Source organism: Camelus bactrianus, chromosome 4 (genome assembly GCF_048773025.1).
Source record: "Camelus bactrianus isolate YW-2024 breed Bactrian camel chromosome 4, ASM4877302v1, whole genome shotgun sequence".
NCBI classification, from domain to species: Eukaryota; Metazoa; Chordata; class Mammalia; order Artiodactyla; family Camelidae; genus Camelus; species Camelus bactrianus.
Genome location: NC_133542.1, coordinates 83,521,505 through 83,544,229, shown reverse-complemented (window position 1 = coordinate 83,544,229; position 22,725 = coordinate 83,521,505). Strand labels below are relative to the sequence as shown.

General features: G+C 38.1%; 1 protein-coding gene and 1 non-coding gene across 4 annotated transcripts in view; both read right to left on the bottom strand.

The window, feature by feature from the left end:
• MFSD14B (major facilitator superfamily domain containing 14B) overlaps positions 1-22,725 on the bottom strand; it is a 67,517-nt gene that overhangs the window by 4,016 nt on the left and 40,776 nt on the right. For all 3 annotated transcript variants that reach the window (XM_074362986.1, XM_074362985.1, XM_074362987.1), the window contains exons 4-10: positions 15,113-15,240; positions 13,689-13,803; positions 8,223-8,441; positions 6,248-6,361; positions 3,273-3,344; positions 1,904-2,016; positions 298-395 (exon numbers count right to left, since the gene is read on the bottom strand). In XM_074362986.1, the coding sequence (XP_074219087.1) occupies positions 298-395; positions 1,904-2,016; positions 3,273-3,344; positions 6,248-6,361; positions 8,223-8,441; positions 13,689-13,803; positions 15,113-15,240 (859 nt within the window). The remainder of the gene's footprint in view (positions 1-297; positions 396-1,903; positions 2,017-3,272; positions 3,345-6,247; positions 6,362-8,222; positions 8,442-13,688; positions 13,804-15,112; positions 15,241-22,725) is intronic.
• LOC123611983 (U6 spliceosomal RNA) lies at positions 7,314-7,421 on the bottom strand. Its single transcript, XR_006719133.1, has one exon. It is a non-coding gene; the product is annotated as a U6 spliceosomal RNA (small nuclear RNA).

The window sequence follows — 22,725 nt, the reverse complement described above, 5'->3', positions numbered from 1 at the left end:
TCTGACGGTAACACACAAAAGAGGAGCCAAAACTGAGAAGAGAAAATGGATAGTTGTACTTGTAACTCTCAGTATTCTGATCTGCTGAGTCCAGATTTCGAAAATATGAATATAAGATGAAATCAGGCAGGAATACATAATCTTCCTATTTGCCAAATAGAAATGATTGTTGAGCAGGGACCACGTGGCTGTGACCCCTTGCTCTGCAGACGTGGAGAGAGGCTCAGAGCTGCTCATGCTTCCGGCAGGGACACCTCTGCTGAAGGAGGAAAGCAGGGAGGGGGACAGTGACCTCACCTTGCTGATCTGACTCTGCATTCCGAGAGACGAGGGCACTTACTGCTGGAAATGTGATGCTGGACATGGCAGCCACGGTCCCCGCTGCCCACATCATCCTGCAATGACAGGCCAGGCTGTGGTCAGGGGGCAGGCCAGCCCCAGAGGGCCTGCTGTTCACAGCATAAGCAATGGCAAAAGCACAAAATTCTTTGTTTTCTCGTGTTAAGTTCTACTTATTTTTTCTCTCTTTAAAAATAGATTTATTTATGTTTTAACCTGGAAGGTTATATACATCGCACTATTAATACTGATGCCTTCACGGGCTGGGAACGTTTCATTTTTTATTTTCTCCCTGTCAAAATCTGTTCTTCTTCCTGGCTTTCCCTATTACCATTTTTAGATAGAAGCTCAATGAACTTCAAAAGGATTTTTCTCTTTTCTATAAATACCACATTTCTCCCACCAATTTTCCACTTTTTTCTTTGTACTTCTCAAAGGCTTACCTCCATACTGCCCTTGAGTTGCTCAGTTTGCTAACTCTCAACAAAGTATTGTGTGCCACCAACAGAAAAAACAGACCTGAAGGTCAAGACAACATCCTGCGGACTTCCAGGCTGCTTCCTTTAGACCTCTGTCCTTTCCTCAGTGAAAGGGACCTACGTGTGTGTCAGTATTAAGCGTGAGTATGAGGAAAGCGAGGCCCCAACTGGGCTTAAAATCTTCTTGGCCAAGCTGTCTTGGGGATGAGATGCATGCCCTTACTTAAAAGGAGGAACCTTTGACAATGACACAATCTTTTTAAGGTAGCATGAGTTTGAACCAGCTACCAAACCAATGTTCATGTGACTGAAATTAAGATTTCAAAGAACAAGAAGAACCAACCACTGACCGCCTTAAGGATATCGTATTTTTCTAAATTATGCTGTCCATTTATGATCGCAAAATGGGGACCAACTCAAATATTTAAAATCGAGATACGAACTCTTAGTATTTGGTAACCAGGCACACAGGGAGACTTGCCACATAACAAAATAGTACTCAAAATTCTTTATTTCTTCTTATTCCACGGGGCTTAATTTGACCTTCCTTCCTGTCTTTATGGGAGACTAATATGTTAGAGGAGTAATAACCGCCTCAAGGTACATAGGATTTTGGAAGAGATCCTAGTGTTCATCTAACTCATATGCTTTATATTCTGAAGGCTATGTGGACTATCCAAAGTCACTCAGCTCATTATGACAGTAAACCTTGTCATAATCAGTCATTTTTCCTTGTCTTCTTGCTTTGTTTTTGACTATATGTGGTGTCTCTCGAATCTGACAAGTGTGTTTAAGAATCAGACTTAAAACTTTTTTGGGGTGCAGTCAGAGGAAGATATATATACATTCAATTTAAAGTTAACAACTCACTGAAAGCCAGTTGAGGTGAAGGCAATCTTCCCAAATAATCCTAAATTGTCTAGCTCTACCTTTTCCCAAATCAAGTCCAAACAGTTTTTGAAATGCTGAATATATTATGCCAGTAAAATAACTCCTGCTTCCTTCATATCACACTCAACTAACTTGAGCTCCTCTAAAAGATATACCTATCTGTTAGTTCATGAGAATCCAGGGGAGATGCTCACCATGGCTGAGATCCAAAACCGTACCAGGCTAACTGGAGCATCTGGAAGCCCAAACCAAGGAGGACAGTGTTCTTATTGCCTAATGATCTCATCAAGATGGTGAGAAAGACAGTCTGCAAAGCAAAAAGGGTAATCCTGAGAATCATGCACACAGAGACGGAACCAAGGACCTCTAAGGGCAGACCACCTGACCTGGGACCTTGCAGACAATGCAGCACTGACATAGCTCTAAGGGGTGAAGCATCAGGGCCTCCTCAGACTGACGTGGGCTAAGGGCCTCGAGCCTAGCCACAAACCTGTTTATCTGGTGCTTAGCACTTCACAAAAGGTCATCACAGCCCTTCAACAGTTACTGGATTGAGAAGCACAGGCCTCAGTCTCTTTGGAGAAAGGCCAATCACTTAACCACCAGTGAATAGCAACCTCCTTTACAGAATATGTGAGATTTTTGATGGGGTTCACAGTTTCACAAAGTTGGATTGATACAAATGTGATTTTAACATATACTGTCCTAAAAAAATTAGTTGAGATAGTCGGAAAAGGCATAGGATAAAAAATGAATGTGGGATAACTGACTAACCACAGTTAATAAAAAAAAAAAAAATCCTAGGCAACTTGAAATTTAACATAATTTACATTTGCTGATTCAGCTTTAAAAAAAAAAGGCCTTTGGTTTGATGCATTCCTACAAGCCTTATCAATTGTAGTTTTTGGGCCAAACAGTTCCGCAGCCTTCTCATTTCTCCTTGGGGGAGTTACCACAAGGCAGTGCTCCACTTGGCCTTCCCATGCGTTAAAGCAGCACGTAGCTGCTTCAGGGAAGTGGCCTCCAGGCAGTCCCATACAGTGAACGCACCTAAGCACATCAATAAATTAATTTAAAGAACACATGCCCTGCCCTTTGTGGTCCTATAGTTATGACAGATGGGGATGTTTACTAAATCCTGTTTACATACATTCTTATGCACTGACTTACCGCATTTCTTCAGCCCCGGGGATAGCAAGGATTTTAATAGTGATGAATTTTCATTTCTGTTTTTCGCTTTCACTACTTTTCACATCAAAATACCATTCAAACAACCTTCTGGTTAATTCTGCAATATCTGCAGTTAGATTGTGGCTGGTGGTTGTAAAAGCAAATTTTTATTTGCTGAATTGACCCATTAGAGGTAACAAGTATTGAAGTACTGACAAGCTGTATTAAATTCCCCCTAAATCACAACCTCAAGATTCTATTAAAAATGGAATAGTTCTATGGACTGTATGTAGGTCAGTTTATCAGTTTACTAGGTATGATGCTGTACCACAGATAGTTTTTTTGGATTACAAACGTTTAAAAAAAAAAAAGATGGGTAAAAATGACACTCACCTGAGCCACAATAGACAGAATTCCTACCATAGCTATGAATGCTGTAATTTTAATAGATCCAAAACCTATGATCTGTGGAAATGAAAACACTTTGTAATACAGGTATCTAAAAATAGTAAGAAATGTCATGTTCTATTAAAGCCACAGAATAAAACTGAGGCAAGTTCATAAAACCTTGACAATGGCAAATTTAGACAGTGCTCAAAGTTGAACCTATTTAACCAGTACAGCTGAATCTTTTATAAGAAACCCTTACAAGCAGGCACAACTTAATTTGACAAATATTAAATAGTAATACAATATTTTCAGTTATAGGCTATTATTTTCATATCCCTCCCCATCTCCAACCCACCAAGAGACAAATACAACGTTTATCGAAAGAATGTGAAGCAAATTATCTGATTTTTCATGCTGTCAACACAGAATATGCTCATTGGCAAAGTCAGTGGCTCTCAGCTTTGGCTCAACACTAAAATCACGTGGGCAACAGAGAAGGAGAGAGGAGTGAAGAGGGGAAAGCGGAGAAATGAGACACTGGAACTCACTTGAGAACAATTAAATCAGACTCTCTGGGCCCAGACACAGGTACATTTTAAAGTTTTCATGGTGATTGAAATGAGCAGCCAAAGTTAGCTGGCAGTGATTTCTAAGCCTTTTAGCTTTAAGAGCAGCTCTGAAATGCCTAAAGCTTTTAAAGTTTTAAATACCAAGTTTTTAAAGTTAATTTGCCCTCTATTGAAATTCTATAAAATTCAGAAAAAAACTTTAGGAATTAGTGTATACATTCTTCACATTTCATAAATTACTGGCTTACTTTATTTAAGTCACACAATCAGCTATTAAGAGTTAGAGCTAGAACCTCTTGTTCCCAAAATAATATTCTATATTACTCTCTAATCAAATGAAATTTTTAAAAATTGGAATCTATTTCTCAGCTTAATTTGTAAATACATTTTTAAAACAGGTTTACTGAAATGGAATTTAAATACATACCATTCATCCATTATAAGTGTTATAATTCAATACTTTGAGAATATTCACAGAGCTGGGCAATTATCACCATGATCACTTTTAGAAGACCTCATCACTCCTCAGAGACGCATGGTACCCCAGTAGGAGTCCCATTTCCCCAACCCACCCTGCCACCCAGCCAGGAGTCTACTTCCTGTCTATGGATATATTTATTCTGAGCACTTCATACAAATGGAGTCATACAATATACGGTCCTGGCTCCTTTCACTTAGCATGATGTTTTCAAAGCTCACTCACACTGTAGCATGTATCAGTGCTTCACTGCCAAATAATGTTTCATTGAATGGATATATCACATTTGTTGATCTGTTTCATCAGTTCATAGGCATATGGGTTGTTTCTACTTTTTGACTACTATGAATAGTAATTTGTGTCAGAGTTTCTGTGCAGATAGGTGCTTTCGATTCTCTTGGCTATGTACCTGGGAATAGATTTGCTGGGAACCCTATGTTGAACACTTTGAGGAGCTACCAGACTGTTTGTCAGTGGCTGCCCCGTTCTGCATTCCCACCAGCATGTATGAGGGTCCCCATTTCTCTCCCTTTCTGGTTACAGCCATCTTAGCAGGTGTAAAGTGAAGCATTACTGTTTTGATTTGCACTTCCTTGATGGCTAATGATGTTAAGTGGCCTTTCACGTGCTTATTGGCCATTTGTGTATCTTGGAGAAATATGTGCTCAGAATCCTTTGCCTACGTTTTCAGTTGGGGCATTTGTCTTTTTATTATTGAGTAAAGTTCTACAAAAATGCTGGATACAAATTCCTTATCAAATACATGATTTACAAATAAATACAGTTTAAACTAAAATATGTATGTGTTGATTGTGTGTGAGCCCTAAAAAGCGAACACAAATACAACATAACAGAATGATTCTGATTTGTTGCAGTTGTTGGTGGTGGTGGTGACATAAGCATAAGTATAGGAAAAAGATAAAAAAGAAAATATTCACAGTTGTTTATTATCCACATGAAGGACGAAGACAAATTTTTTCACTTTTTCCCTTGGGGTTTCTCATTTTTCCTATATTATTTTCTACATTAAATACACATTTAATGCAATTTAATGTATAATTTCATTACAAATGCATATATAATTTTCTATATTAAGCACATTATCTCACCACTTTTCCTTCTAAATCTCTAGTACTCACCCACTATAAACAAGCAAAACAAGTAAAAATGCTTGAAAAAAAAGTTTCACTTAGAGACACACTATCATATAAAATATTATACTCTCCTACTCTTAGGAAAGCTATGAGAGTGGCGAATTTAACAAATCACATTTAAAACTATCTCTAAAAAGAAAGGAATTTATCTAAGAGGAGGCCTGCTCTGACAAAGTGGAGTAAACCATGAGGAGAAGGTCTTCCAGTGAAACCAGTAAGAGACCAAAGCAGGATTGCACTGGAAGGCGAATCAGGTCTTAGCCATCCCAGAGGTCTGAAGTAGCAGCTGGAATAGGAAACTTTTTTTTTAAATTGCCTTAAGTCAGATGCCTTTTGGAGGGACAAAGTATAAATTTTTAAAGAGAAAATAATCAGAAGCATGAAAAGATTATTCTGACGATTGCTTGTGAGCACCTCGAAGTCTCAGTGGTACTGAGCTCTGGCCATTAGGTGGCTCAGCAAGCTGGCTGTGAGCAGACTCAGGGGTCAGGGTGTTTCTGAAATAAACTTCACTTCTTAGTGAAATTCAATGGGTATTATTAAAGACAAATTCTGTTTCTAATTCTCAAGGAAATGTTTTCCACAGTAAACATTTATTGTATTTTAAAACATGTAGCACTAAAGATCTCCTGACGACTATGTCAGCACCTACATTTGTAAATAGAAGCAAGTTAACACATTTTTTTTGTCTGCACTGCTCTCCCCAAAATACCTTTAGATAGATCCCAAACTTTGATTTTCCTCATGTTCAAAAGCTACTAGGCACCTACTACCCACCTGCCTGAGATAGAGGAAAAAACTTGAATACTGTCCAGCTTCAGGGAGGTATGAAAGGAAAACGGTGATGCAGATTAGCAAGACGGTAGAATCTTTTCCCACTTTCTTCAGTGACTAGGAATAAGCAGAAAGAGAAACACATAAAAAGCAAATGGATACTAATGTCACTGATATTCAGGGATATTGGCTTGTTTTGATCTCTTAAGGGGGAATAACAAAAGATGCATGGATTGAATTATAAAACAAAATGAACATTAACATTAAATCTATCATCTCTCTAAGGAGGTTACAAGTCCTAGTTCTAGAGATGTATGTTTCAAATATTACAGCTTTCTCTCTTTCTCTCCCTCTTTTTTAAAAAACACTTGCTTATCTTTGTTAACAATACTGGATCACATCCTGAGACAGACCCTGAACAAACCATGAACAGACCCTAAAAAATATTGCTCTAGAACCTCTTAAGAAAATCTCATCTCTCTCTTTCATTCACAATACAACTCCCTTAAAGCCATAAACAGTACAGAGTTTTCATTACACAAAAATTGACTCTATTCTTTAAAATGTTAATATTAAATTTGCCTGTAAAACTGGTAGCCAAATAAATATGCTCCAGCCATGGGGTCAGTGACAAGATTCTCTGACCAGTAACAACTTTTTGAATGTCACAACCTTCTCCAAACTCCTTACATTCCTCTCTACATAAGATGTTTGAGTAGACCAAAGGTGCACCAGAAGTGGTCCATGGAGTGGAGAGAGCTGCAGTGCATTTTACGTCATCATAATTGTAACCTTCATATAATTAAAAGAAAAAGCAGCCAATGTCTATTGGGACCTTGCTATACACCAGACACGGGACTGGTTAATTTACATATATTCACTGCAATCCTCACAACAGTCCTGAAAAGTAAGCCACAACAGTTCTGTTTCACAGAGGGTTTCCATGTGTAGACTGACTGCCACGTGACAAGGTCAGACGTCTCACTGGCTCCACTCCTGGTTTTCTTCTCTCCACATCTATTTCTTTCTTTTTTTTTCTATGTTTTTTATTTTGTTGAAGTATAGTCAGAAAAATATGGAACACTTCACAAATTTGTGTGTCATCCTTGCGCGGGGGGCCATGCTAAGCTTTTCTGTATCATTCTGATTTCAGTATATGTGCTGTCGAAGCAAGCACCACACCTATTTCTTGATGTCTGACATCACAGCACAAACAGAAAGAGCAGGGTCCCCAGCTCATGCACTGAGGGAACTTTTTAGAAAAGAATTTCTCATGGGTTAGTTTTGTTATATGTGTTTTTCCTAAAAGATAAACTTAGGGGATAAAAAGCAAAAATCAAATCACTGGTTGTTTTTTTCTGCACATATTTCCTTCAAGAACAATTTCAAACCAGATAGAGAGGGAAGATTCTTTTTCTCAGCACTTTTTTTCGTTGTTAATGGAATTCCCCTATGCCAAAAAACAAACAAAAAAATAGAAAACAAAGAATCCAATTTGTAAAAGATAAGTTTAAAATCTCTGTTCAAAGTGGGTGTATATTAACAACTTAAAAATAACTACTTCAGTCAGTTCAAATGCATTTAACACTTTTGAATTTAAGTGAATGAAAACAACCACTCCAAATGGCTACATTCATTTATTTTGTTTAAAAAAAAAAAAAGGGATGAAAACTGTGCAAAAAGAAATAGAAAAATCTTCCTTCTCAAGCCTTCGTCAGGAATTAACCAGACAAGAATTTCTTGTCCCTTCCCTTATGATAACCACATGCTGGATTTAAGAAGTATGAATTATATATACTCCTTGGTGTACAGCCTACCTCAGTCCCTTACTTGGCAATTAAATTTTTTCTATTTTCACTGGAGAAAAAAAAATGGATCAACAACTGCTAGGATGCTTGAGGCTGCAGAAATGTTCTTTTATTTACATGGCTCAGAAAAACGTATGTAAGAAAGTAAATGTTTTAGTGTTTGTATTTACCGCAAAAGGATCTGCTTGTCTCCACGAAATCTGAGCTCCCCAGGAAAGAGGTCTCATCTTCTCTGGCAGAGATTCTGGAACAGCCAACAAGATGAAGCAGATGTCCAGAAGAGCCACCACTGTGGCCACCAGCACAACGAGGCTGTCTCCATAACTGGCAGAGAGCAATGCGCCAATAGCTGGGCTGCTGACCAGACTGGCTGCAAATGTGGCTGAGACCTATGGAAAAAGCACACTCTCACCCAGGGTCCCCTATGCTGCAGGTGCACACCTATGCTCCTGTTCTCATCCAGGGTTTCACAGGTGCATACCTAAAGCCATCCTTCCCTTGGCTTTAAAAAGACAAAAGGATTCAGTTGCATACAACTTTTAAGAATGAAAGAGAATTTAAGTAATTTTGTTTTAAGGATTTGTTCACAATTAACTAATTGGAGATATTCTAGAAAGCTATGAGTGAAAAAGAGGAGGATCCTATTAGAAATAAAAACTGTTAAACCTTCCCCATAAATAAACATACACGCTTTAGTCTAACTGGGGAATGGAGATGTAGAGAGAAAGGTATAAAAAACATTTCTGCAGGGCTGATGATAAATGTCTACAAATAACTCAGGGACTGTGCAAGTTTAACTTCATAATTTCATCTTCCAAAAACATGTACTATCTTCACCATTTCATCCTTTTGGTGACCACTTTACTAGCACCAAGAGGGGGAAAAAAATCCCTGACAGTCTTAGAAAAGGCTATAAAAAAATTTCAAAAAAAAAAAATCTGTTTAGAGAGACATCGGAGCTTTTTAATGAGAGGCCCCTGGGCTGGGGATCTCCTTCATGCTGTCACCCCCAACCTCCACCTAATAGCAGAGACCACACAGCCAACTGACCACACCTGCAACTGGAATCCATGTGGAGCTGCTTCACTCTTTCCCACGAGCAGGTAGAATGCTCCCTTTATTTTGGACTGTAATCTGAATGTTCCTAAGCTGAAATGGACAGTCTCCAATGGGTGTCAAAAGCACATTTATAAGTGGTCATCTAAACTTCTAATGGTTTTTAATAGAAACTACAGAAAGCATTATGATTGAAATGATGATTCCTGGCTAGCCAATGCCATTCTTCATTCATCCGTTACGTGCCGCCCCCACAATGTAAAAATACAATGTATCTGAAATTAGTATTAAACCAAAAATACTATAAAAAACCAAAAGTTAAAAAAATTTTTTTCTGGGGATAAAGTGGGGTTATAGAGAATTTTAATTTGGGGAATGGGAATTCCTTGGTTCAGTATTTATTGAGTGCTTACTATGTGCCAGATAATTAAGAAGACAGAGCTCCTGCCCTTCGGGTTTTTTCAAGTTATCTAAGAAGATCAAGGCAATCACATAACTACATGATGAACTGCAGTGTCATGCAAACAACTTTGGGAGCACTGTCACAGTATCCTTAAGTTCTAGGGGAGCATGGCTGTGGCGTCCTCAATGTGCCATGGCAGTACTGCTGCGGGGTCCTCAGGTGCTAATACTAACAATATCATATCTGCACGAAATGAGTCATCCATTCATTTACTCGTAAGAGTATTCCCTTATCTTAATCCTTATCAAATGACTATGTACACTGAGAAAACACTCTATGACTCAATGTACAAATAAAGAAGTAATGTCTTAAGTGCACATAGATGACAAGGACTAGAAGCCTTTTTTCAATCTCTGAAATTAATCTTTCTCACTAAAATGCACAGTCAGCCTTAAAGCTTCTAAATTTCAGCTGAAGCTGCTTTTTGTAATTCCACAGCATTCCAAGTGCAAACGACCTAAAGATCATGGAGTAGACAGAAAACACTCAATCATTTATTTCATTGCAGATCAAAAAGACATTACGGAGTCAAAAAGACTCTACTATCATAATTCTGTTCTATACAGTTGGACATTTTCTAAGATAAAGATTGTTCAGTAACTCAAGATTTGGTCATTAAGAGCAATGAAATTAAGTTATTATCTATATAACAATAATTTAATATATAAAAACACACTTGATACTTCAGTTTTGAGTAGAAAATGACTGCCTTCTACTACACTCCCCTACAAATTCAAAGGGGTTACAGTAACTGCTTCAGATGCAAAGGAGAAAGAATGACTTGATTATGAGATTCATGTTCATTAATAAATGATGCACTCCAAACCATGGTAAACTTTTAAATTCATCTTTCCCATCCATGTAACGTACCCTGCAATACTGCTCTGAGGAAGAAGTGCCCTATTTTGTGGTATTTCTGTAATTCAAATATTTGTAAATTGCCACAGAGAAAACCTGAAACTACCAAAAGCAGAAACGAAACCTTGATGAGACTCTAAGTCTTGCAAAACAGAGGAAGAAATGTGCACTATAATTTACAAGTCTATGTATCTGAAGAGCTGAAAGGCTCATAACTTAGAAGGTACTGCAGAGCAAATGGTCTCAGACACTGAGGGGCAGGTCCAAACTCCCTTCCTAACACAGCTCCATCTGGATAGGTCCTACGGTGCTCAGGATTTCCTCCAGCCATCCTTCCCTCTGCTAATACCCACCTATAATACCCTCATCTTCCTCCCTCCCTTCTCTTAGTGGTACCCTGAAGTGGGCACAGCACTTGAAAGATTAGTTTAATTTCTTCAAGTACGCAAAAAGTAAAACAGAACTATCACATAAGTATAGCAATAGTGAGAAGCCACAAGTTTAGTGGGAAGATCTGTTATTAAAATATATAATAGTGAATATTCTGGGAGCCAATTTAATCACGTGGAATATGGAAATAAAAGTCTTAAATATCAGAAGGGGACAGGGAGCAGCAGCGGTTTCCTAGTCGTTCTATTTCATTAGCTACGTAACTCTCAACTAGCCGATGCTCAATCAATACTTGCTGAATGAATAAATGGTTTTCTGGGCTCTATGACTCCATGAAATTCTATGTAAAATGTTGTCTTTCTTAAAACTCAAAGCAGCCAACTTGCTTCGTTTGTGAATTTATCGAAATCCCTCTTTCACTTAACACTCATATAACTCTGAGGAGCAAATCTAAAGGATGACTTCACCACAACAGTCTCAATGAGCGTTAAGTCACTTCATATAGTTTCATTACTGCAGCCACTGAAAGAATGACCACTTTTCTTGGTTTACAGGAGGAGTTTCAGTAAGGAAGGTGTACATAAATATTCTTCAGCGGATCTCAAAATGCTCCTCAGAGTTCCAGCTGGACTTGACTGACGATCTTGTAATTAATTGGCAATAAATCTTCCTATATCTGTAAGAGAGGGAGCCTTCAAGCTTTTTTTCTTTTTCTCTTTTCAGTTTTGTCATCTCAACTCCTGACAGTCAGAGGTAAATGTAAAGGTTAATCACTGGCCAAATCCTGAGTCCTGTGAACAAGTCCAGGCAGGCTCACGTGGTGGCTGAGAGGGCACACTTCCGCAGGGAGCTCCTCTCACTAACATCTCTCAACATCCCTGCGAACAGACATCATTGTAACTGCCATTTTACAAATGAAGAACTGAGCAAGAGACAGGGGAACTAAGTCCTGATCCCTCTGGTTCCAGAACTCTCTCTCTGAGATCGTTAAGTACTGCTGCTTAGCGCAACAGCTTTGCAAATGATTTTTCCGGTGAAAGCAAGGAACAACAATCTAATAAAATTGGAGAAAATGAGCATCTCAATGTGTATTTTCCACACTGCTGAGAAAAGCCACCCCAGCAGGATAAACGAGGCTTCGGCACCCCTCAACTCCGCATCCGCCCTTAAGGGCCCACCCTGAACAACCTGCCTTCTCTGAAGCCTTCCTATCTGCTTCTCCCTCTGTCCCTTCCACAGCTCTCTGGAGATGCCCTGTTTTAGGACATGACAAGAGAGACACTGGGTGGAGGAGGGGAAAAAGGGAAGGAAGGAGAGAGCAGGCAGTAGCTAGAGGGCAAGTGGGGTCAAAGGAGGTGTTTTTAAACTGCTGATATCTAAATTCAACAAAGTAAAAACTGCTGTTGTGTGCTGTGGAAGAGCAGTTAACCGACTTACAGGTCCATCACTGATTCATACGATTCAGTCAGTCAACACTGAATTGACTAATTACTATCTTTCAGGAAGTGGCATTTAAAAGAAAGAATGAGACTCAGGGGAGATGTAACCTGAGTTTCTGGCATTCAACCCCCCTCAATCTACTCAACAACTTAGCCAGATCAACTTTCTTCTTCTACCTTCTTACTATAAACATTTTAAACACAGGAAAGTTGAGAAAACAGCACAATGCACACTGAAGGCAGAATAAGCCACCCCAAAATGTGCCATTTTGGCACGTGGACTGTTTCGAGCTGAAAGTGGTTAAGACCCAGGAGACGCAGGAAACACTTTTTAACCTTTTCCTTAACAGCCTAAAAGAATTTAGAGAGGCGGCCTACACTGGGAGGAGGGACAACTCCAAAGGTAGCTCCCCAGCAGAATGGCTTATCCGCGGGGCAGGCAGACATCTGTGCACCAGGTGCTTATTTGCTCTTCTCATCTTCCTGTGAACTGTCTTCCTCTCCTTTGGAGCCCCAGGCCCCTACCCTCTTTCCTCCTTAGCTCAGGATGGTTAATTAGCCCCAATTACTTGATTGCCCTTGAGTCTCTCATGTCTTTGTGGGACTCCTATACATACAAAATTAAATGTTTTTCTCCTGTTAATCTGTCCTATGTAAACTTAATTATTATGCTAGCCAAAGAACCTGAAGGGAAAAAGGGGACATTTTTCCTGTACAACACCTACATGCCCCAACAGGTTCACGCATTGAACACATACCCACAAATGCTCACCTGTCGTCTTTTCCCCATGAACCACTTAAGCAGTTCTCAGAGTTGTGAACTCTAAACTAAAGGGCTTCAGGCTGCCATCTTCTACTGGTCTCTCTTCTCCTACATAACCACAATGCCATTATCTTGCCTAAGAAAACTACAAGTGATGTGTCTAATACTCAATTATCCTGTAAAAAGATTTCCTATAACTTTTGTTATGCACTCAACAGTTATCTACTGAATGAATGATTTTTTCCTGCGGTACCATGTCGCAACTTAGTGCCTGAGTCACACAATGAGCAATACAGTAACAATGGATTAACATGGCTGAGGTTCTGTTGCCTCTCCAATGCTGATTAGGTGCCCAGAGACTTACGATCTTAGCACCTGTTTACTGTTTATGGTTCCTCAAGGGATCAGCTAACAAGAAACAAGTTGCAACAATTTTAAAAAAACTTTGCAACTGACAACTCACACATTCCTGCCAATCTTCCAATCCTAAAAGCAGAGAATAAATTACTAGCAATTTCTATCTTATTATTTTTAACTTCTCTTAAGTCTCTTTTTAAATTTCAATTGCTTTAGATTTTCTTTTATGTAAGCCAATATTTTAAGTCTCAATTTCCAGTGCATTTTTAGTAATTTATTTCTCTGGTTAAAAAACATAATGTTATCTTACCCATCCGTAAGCTGTACTTCGCTCATGCGCCTGGGTGATGTCAGCTACATAGGCAAATATCACAGAGAACGTGACTGAGAAGACTCCAGACATGGAAATCATCGCAAAATACCACCTATAAAAAGATGACTGTAAGTACCCGTAAGAGAGGTAACGTATACATACATTTATAACCAGAGTCAAGGATACCATGCAAAGACTGTAAACCAAAAAATAAAATTTAAAAATGCATGTATATTTAAAAACAAAAATTGATTATAATAAAATCATAATCATCATGAACAGGAAGAAGTAGAAACATACTAATTCTGTCATTGCTCAAGGGGTGTCAGTATATGCAGTTTAAAAAAATGAAAGAGTAAGGGGTATTCATTAAAGCCATAGTTTTAAAGGTAGCCAGAACAGTAATAAAAACTTTCTAAATTTCCTAGCATTAGCTAAGAAAAAAGGCATAAATACAAAAGCAGAAAATATTTTAAAAATTAATGTAATTAAGACTAAAAATTTCTTTCATATACATAAAAGCTTAAAAAAATCTAGTTAAAATATTAGCAAACACAATCTCAAAGATCAAAAAGTAGGGTTTAATCCTAGGACATAAGGATGTTTCAATATTAGAAATATATTAATATAATTCATCATGGTAACAGATCTAAGGAGAAAGTTCAACTGATCACCATTCATGCAAAAGGCGTCTAATAAAATGTGACATTCAACCCTGATTTAAAAAAGGAAAATCTCTAAACAAAATAGGAGCAAGTATTTTTCAACCCGAAAGCTAGCTTAATACTTGATGATGAAACATTACATTTCCTTTATATACATGAGGAAGACAGGTACACAGTCATCACTTTGACGTAACGTAATTCATCGGTCAAATAAGTAACAGAGGCAGCAGCATGAAAACTGGAAGGGAAGAGCTAACTATTCTTTCCCTATTGATCATGGAAAAATGAGAACTAAAATTCGTATTATGATTTAGAATAAGCGACTGGTCTTAATACAGTACACACAAAAGTGCCTCCTGCCTTTCTATATAAACTATGTTCATGCCAGTGCCCTAGAGCAATGAGCTGACAAAAACAACACATGTGCAGGGTCAAACGAGCCACGGTTGAGGCAGTACAGCCCCCTCCCAGGACCCAACCCTGTAACTTACCTCCTGGCAAAAACAGCCGCCTTCAGAGACATATTTTACTCCTGTTTCTTCACCTAAGTAACTTATCTTTGACTTAATTCTATGTCTTCATTTCCCCATTTATAAAATGGGCATGATGGCAACTGCCTACTGGCCTTCTGTATTACCAAAGAGTTCAAATGAAAACAGGTACTGTTGCTCTGAAATGGTTAAAAGGTGTTCTGCAGATGTACTGTTCACGTGTGACCCAAAAGAGACAGTCATGATGGAGGGCCAAGCCACTCACCAGGGGCTGATTTTCATCAGTGGAATTGGGAAGCAGGTGAAGAAGACAGTGCAGAGGAGAAAGGGCTTCCTCCCCCACACATCAGACAGAGCGCCTATGAGCGGGGCACTCAGAAAGGAGAGCAGGCCCTGGAGAGGGAGAAAGCAGAAGCAAAGGTCAGGTTTATAATATGATCCCCCAACTACTTGTAATTCTTATTTTCTAAACGCACTTCTAAATGCTCCAATTCATTTTAGTGGCCTCCAAACAGAATTAATTTGAAACATCAAACATAACCTGTTATAAAAAAAATTCCAACAAAGTTCCTAAGTGTGCTGTTTGAAAGGCAAGAGAGGGAAAACAGCTTGTTTTCTGGGAGAAACTGGAGAAGAGAGGTGATGTGAAATACATATACCCACAGTTGACCTCTGAGGTGAACAAACACCAAGCAAAAGAGAAGCCAGAAACTTAATTCAGTTTAATAAATATGTATAGCATATCTATTCTGTGCAAAGCTCTGAATTAGCTGGTGAAAATAAGACCCTCAAGTGAATACATACCTTCTGCTCTCAAAGGGCTTATAAGCTAATAGGGATAAATAGGATGAGTATCCATATACTAACGCCCGTAAGAAAAGTAGGTTCTCTTTCCAACAAAGTTAAAGTTCTATTTGCCTGGTGAACTTAGGATGGAGATAATGCAAGTTGCACAAGAGTTAGGCTAACGGGAAGCAAGAACACCACACATAAGAGACGGAAGTAAAGAAATTTTTACTACTTCCTCACAATTTGCCAGTCACACAAAGTGCCAGTGCCAGCTAGCCACTCCCATATCAATTTCCTTTTTTTTTATTTCTAAGTTCTTATTTTATTTGAACATTTTTTATTGATTTATAATCATTTTACAATGTTGTGTCAAATTCCAGTGTAGAGCACAATTTTTCTGTTATACATGAACATATATATATTCATTGTCACATTTTTTTCTCTGTGAGCTACCATAAGATCTTGTATGTATTTCCCTGTGCTATACAGTATAATCTTGTTTATCTATTCTACGGTTTTGAAATTCCAGTCTATCTCTTCCCACCCCCCGCCCCCTTGGCAACCACAAGTTTGTGTTCTGTGTCTGTGAGTCTATTTCTGTTTTGTATTTATGCTTTTTTTTTTTTTGATTCCACATATAAGTGATCTCATATGGTATTTTTCTTTCTCTTTCTGGCTTACTTTACTTAGAATGACATTCTCTAGGAGCATCCATGTTGCTGCAAATGGCGTTATGTTGCTGTATCCTAAGTTCACCAGGTGTTTATGGCTGAGCAGTATTCCTTAAACATAAGACAAGATACTATAAACCTCCTAGAGGAAAATGTAGGCAAAATATCAATTTCCTTTTTGACGTCAGTGTCCTTCATTATATTATGTTCTCCTTTTGTGTATTTGAATTTTTATAATATGTTTTAAAAGTTCCCCATCATAGCATACAAATAGAACCCTCCAAAATCTGGCACCTAAACAGACATCCTGTGTTTTGGCTATATGCAATACTTCTTAAGTTTTCTGAACATACCATGTTCCTTTATGCCAGTGAGCATTTGGAAACGCCCCTGCTCTGCCTGTGTGCAATTTCCACACTTGGACCTGATAAACTACTAGTCATTCTTCACAACTCTGGGCAAGGAGCAACTTCTCTTCTATTTTCTTAGCTACTCAAACAGAATCAAAGAATTAACTCTGCTTTTTGAGATGTGCAAAACAAACAATCCCCACCCCCCCATCTGATACATATCTCTTCTATTCTGACACTCTACTACAATGACTTGTTATTTGTTTATCTTCTCTATTGGATTAGAAACTGAGATTAAGGTCAGAGGGATGGTTTCTTTTCATCTCTGTACCCTTGGTGCCTATCAAAGGGCCTAGTAACAGGGGCTTTCAAAGAGGTTTGGTAAACTGAACAGATGTATTAAGAGGAAATAAACTCAGTAGTTTCCAAGGTCACACAGTTGAGAAAAGGAACTGGATTCTAACCCTCTATCAGTCACCATTAAACTCAGGGCCCACGGGCCAGGAGACAAGAAAACTGAAGACGAGGTGAGAGGAAAAAAGCTTTTTGATTCTTCTGAAATGACGTATTAATTCATACTCAAGCATTGTAACAGAAAAGAATCTGACTCCGTATTAGATCTGTTTCTTTGGTTTTAACCCTGTGCCCTGTTTTCTAGGCTCAGTCTTGCTAGCTCTGCACCTTTTGTAAAACAATGTTGCCTTTAGCCTGAAATATACAGGAGAACCTATTCTCAAGCTCTGACCTTTAAGGATACTAACACATTTGCACCTATATAAAGATAACAAGTTGCAGAATAAAAAATAACATTTGTTTTGTTAGAGGTTTTACAGAGGCACCATGACCTGACCCACATGGACAGCAATAAGAACAAAGAATTCCTACACCAAGAAGTCTGCAACAACCAATCACACGCCCTCCCCTTTTCAGTAGAAATGGAGCCTGAATTCTGCCTGGAGTAAGATGGTCCTCCAAAACATCAGTCTGCCATCTTCTTGGTCTGCTGGCTTTTCAAATAAAGTCACTATTCCTTGCCCCAACACCTTGTCTCCTGATTTACTGGCTTGTCGTGTCGCGAGCAGAATGAGTTTGGATTCTGTAACAGCATCAAGTCTTGTAATTTCTAAACCACAGTGGATTTCCAGGGCATTCGGTCTGTTCTTAACTCATCAAAAGGGTTAAATGACTTCCTTTAACTAAGCTGAAAGACCGCAGAAGCAGGGCTTAAATTCATGACGTGCAACTATCAGTTTCATGAATTTTAGAAAAAATATTTTATGTTGCTTTAAAATTCCCTAAAAGTATCAAATACCTGAGTTCTCCAGTAGTATATAACTCACAGAGAAAAGCATGTTAAGAAATTTAAGAGGACAAGGCAGTAGAAGCAAAAGCCAACACAAAAACAGTAACAACCCTATAAACACAAAGAACCCTGGAAAAGTTTTTAGACAGTTCTGATTTCAGATTTCATACATACATGTTTAAAATATGAAATGAATGCCATTAAAACAAAGAATATGAGAAGGCCAAGTATTAAAGTTTTATTTAAAATAATGCAGTGTTTATAGAAAAAAGATACTGCCTTCTAGGTTCTGGATTTAAGGTGTAATTTCATCTATTCATTAAATTATTATTATTTAAATCAAACTCTTGGTGACAATAGATACTGAAAATACCCCCTAGGAGAACCTACATTTTTATTAAGATACTAAAATACAATCCAATAAAATACTTGCCTATTTGGAAAACTTGTATTTCCTAAAAATCAAAGACTTTCCTCTGTCCCAGGGATGTTTTTTCACTACCCAATCTAACCCTAGATCCTATGAGGCTGCATTATAAGAGCAGTAGATTGAGAAGGACAATCATACCTTGCTTAGGAAAGTACTTCATCAGTCCTAAAGATGCAGACCACAATTTACAAATGAGAACGAAATGTTTAAAACTTAAAACCATACTGACATCAAAGCCCTACATTTAGCAATAATACAGTCAATTTTCATTATTCACACTGATTATGTTCTATAAGGTTGCCAGCAACACTGGATTAACTCAAAATGGCTTGAAGACTTAAATACAAAACAAGACACTATAAACCTCCTAGAAGAAAACATACGCAAAACATTCTCTGACATAAATCCTAGCAATGTTCTCCTAGGGCAGTCTAGCCAGGCAATGGAAATAGGGAGCAAAAATTAACAAATGGGACCTAATTAAACTCATAAGCTGTTGCACAGCAAAGGAAATCATAAACAAAACAAAAAGATAACCCACGAAATGGGAGAAAATATTTGCAAGTGATGTGACTGACGAAGGCTTTATTTCCAGAATATATAAACAGCTCATACAACTTAACAACAACAAAAAAACCCAATCAAAAAACGGGCAGAAGACCTAAACCAGCATCTCTCCAATGAAGACGTATGAATGGCCAATAGGCACATGAAAAAATGCTCAATATCACTAATTATCAGAGAAATACAAATCAAAACTTCAATGAAGTATCACCTCACACCAGTCAGAACGGCCATTACTCTAAAGTCCACGAATGATAAATGCTGGAGAGGCTGTGGAGAAACGGGAACCCTCCTACACTGCTGGTAGGAATGTAGTTTGGTGCAGCCATTATGGAAAACAGCATGGAGATTCCTCAAAAAACTGAAAACAGAGTTACCATATGATCCAGCAATCCCACTCCTGGGCGTATGTCTGGAGGGAACTCTTAATTCGAGAAGATACATGCACCCCAATGTTCATAGCAGCACTATTTACAATAGTCAAGACATGGACGCAACCTACATGTCCAGTGATAGGTGACTGGATAAAGAAGTTGTGGTACATTTATACAATGGAATACTACTCAGCCATAAGAAAGAATAAAATGCCACATTTGCAGCAACATGGATGAACCCTAGAGATCATCATTCTAAGTGAAGTAAGCCAGAAAGAGAAAGAAAAATACCATATGATATCACTCATGTGTGGAATCTAAAAAAAAAAAAAAAAAAAAAAAGGACACTAATGGACTCATCTACAAAAGAGAAACAGACTCAACAGACATAGTAAACAATATTATGGTTACTAGGGGAAAGGGAGTGAGAAGGGATAAATTTGGGAGTTTGAGATTTGCAAATGTTAGACATTATATATAAAAATAGATTTAAAAAATCAAATTTCCTCTGTATAGCACAGGGGACTATATTCAATCTTACAATAACCTTTAATGAAAAAGCATATGAAAACAAATACATGTGTGTATATGCATCACTGGAACACTGTGCTGTATACCAGAAATTGTAACATTGCAACGGACTATGCTAAAACAAACAAACAAAAAAGACAGAGAGAGAGAAATACAGAACCATTGCTGCTAGAGCTAATACAAGGCTGGGTTCCTGCAAGCCTCTGGCCACATAGTGTCATTAACCTATCAATACATAACCTTGATTTATGTGTGTTTCTGTTTAAAGATGCCTTATTTAATAAGTATATTGTTGATTTATTAACACTGAAGTTTTAGCCAGCAGCACTATGACTCAAGTCTGAATGAAGCTTACCTAACACAGTATTTTCTCCATAGGGTACATCAAGGTTCTCCTGCACTTAGAAATATTTGACAACACTTCGGCACTACACGTGGAGCCATTTTAAACAGAGAAACTGCCAACTGAAAGAACAAAAATGCAGAATATGTGGCACTAAATGGACGGCAAAAAAGACATGTTTAGACAATGAGATCTGAAATAAGAAGGTTTGTCACCATGTTCAACCTCAGCTGGGAACATAGTTGGGCAACTCAAATTCCACCCTTATCCCACACATGAGTGACCATAAAATCACTGTACTGATCTTGGGGTTACCAACACATTTAGTTAAGTAGGTAGATTTGCAAATATGAAATCCAAGAACAATGAGGACTGATGTACTAAGCCATGGTATCATAACTAAGCTATCATGGTCCAATGAGTACTGGATAAAACATGGTGTGCAGGAGTCCAGGTGCGGGTGGCAAAATCAGCCAACAGTTAATAAGTCACTTTTGTAAATTAGATTCCCAGGCCAAACAGGTACTTAAGGTGGTATAATTAATTGGCCAGTAATTCTGACATGGCCTTACAGGCTTTAATTTGACAAAATAGCAACTAAAGCTTATTGTCCAATTAAATGCAATTACCAAATAAACTTTTTAAAGCATATGAAGAATGGCAAAAAGTTTTAAGCATAAGTTTTCCTTAACATATGCAGTTGGCAAATATTTGACTAAAATAATTGGGCCAATACCCTTAAAAGTTTTAAAGCCAAAAAAATTTTTTTTTGTTTACCTTCAAATATATAATTAACTTTGGAACAGAGCATGAGAGAACAGTGGTAACAATGAAGAATAAAGTGCAGTCATATAACTGCTTCTGAAAATCTTCATTTATTTCATGAAAAATTTTGTATCTCATGATAACTCTTCAGTATTCCTAAATAAGCCACAAGGAATCTACAACATACAGACATAGGTTACCCCCAAATAATATGGGGGTGTTATCATTCATTTTGCTTTTTCATACAGTATTTTACTAATGATGACTTTTCTCTTTCATTTCCTTAATAGAAAGAAAATTTCACCAACAGAACTGTGGGTTTTATTTATACGACAGACAAACACAAATCTTTTTACATTAAAAAAAAGTACTAAAACAGGGGTCACTTTTCTGACTGAGGACCCACTGAGACCCTGCACGGGACAGAGCTTCCCTTCCCAGGGTGCAGATCAGTTTAACAGGGCCAGTGAGAAATGACACATGAGTGACTTTAGTCGAGGGAGGGATTTGTGAAGCATGAGGAGGGTCAAAGAACAGCTGATTCTGAGACTTCAAGGAAAGAACAATACGGGCAAGAAGGCTGGAGTATTTTGTTTTGATTGGGGGGGAGGGGCAAGGGAATAGAAGTTTGGAAGATTCATGGAAAGAAAGCAGAAACAAAAGCATATGAAAGGGCAATTAATTTTATTTAATTAAAACATAAAGAAACAGGCTTTCCCTTAACCTCAGAAGTAGTAGGGCCACTACTTCAAGTTGACTCCAATTAAGAATAACAGCTGCATTCACATATGCCAAATCGCTCTGTGCACTTCACACAAATGCCTTACGCTGTGAGTTGGGTGCTTTAGGGCAAGGAACTAGCCTAAGGCCCAGGGCTCGTGAGAGGTAGAGGCAGGCTTCAATCCAGGTGTGATGTGGCTCTAGGAGCTGAGCCTAACCAATAAGCCCATAATTCAAACCAATTATCACACTAATTTGTTACCCACATTTCAGAGTGTCTATCTGAAAGCACATAAAATACTAGACTTACCTACTTGCAAGTTCTCTTAAACATGTTTCAACAAATGGATAAATTAGCAGTCTGTTTCAAAAAAACTACTTAAAATTTATGAAGTCATTTCTCTCAAGTAGGCTGTTTTAACCATTCTGTTTACAGATAATTAAAAGGATAGTCTTTTATCCAAGTCCCGGTCCAAATTAAGAAAGCAAGAATTATTGTGTGTATGTATGAAAAGCACTTCTGTATTTAGTAATCCTAAAGAGTAGCTGTAAGGGGACTTCAAAGGCATCTTGTTTGTTTTTTTTTTTAACTCTTAAATACATCAGCCAACAGTTTCTCTGCATGCTTATACTATGTACTGCTTGATGATTTAATTCATTAAATAGCAGGATGAGACAATTCAGCAGCAACTCCTAGGATTAGAGAAATTCTTGGTGTATTAAATGCCCCTGGAAGAATGTCCTGGCAGACGACCTACATGGCCATCTCCTAGGTCACACTTGACCGTCAAGTCTAGACTGATAAGAAGCAATGCATGTGAACCCCTGTGGCCAAGCCCTGGGCTGGACTGGTGGGCCTTCTACTTTTCCCCCTTTCCAAGCCCTTGCTGGGATTTCAAAGCTAGACAAGATGAAAACTACACACTTTACAGGCACCCTCTTCATATTGATCGATCCAGGTGTAAATCAACCCTGGACATCTGGCCCGCTTAAGTTTAGTTACTTTGGGACACTGATGAAGATATATCTAATTTTGTA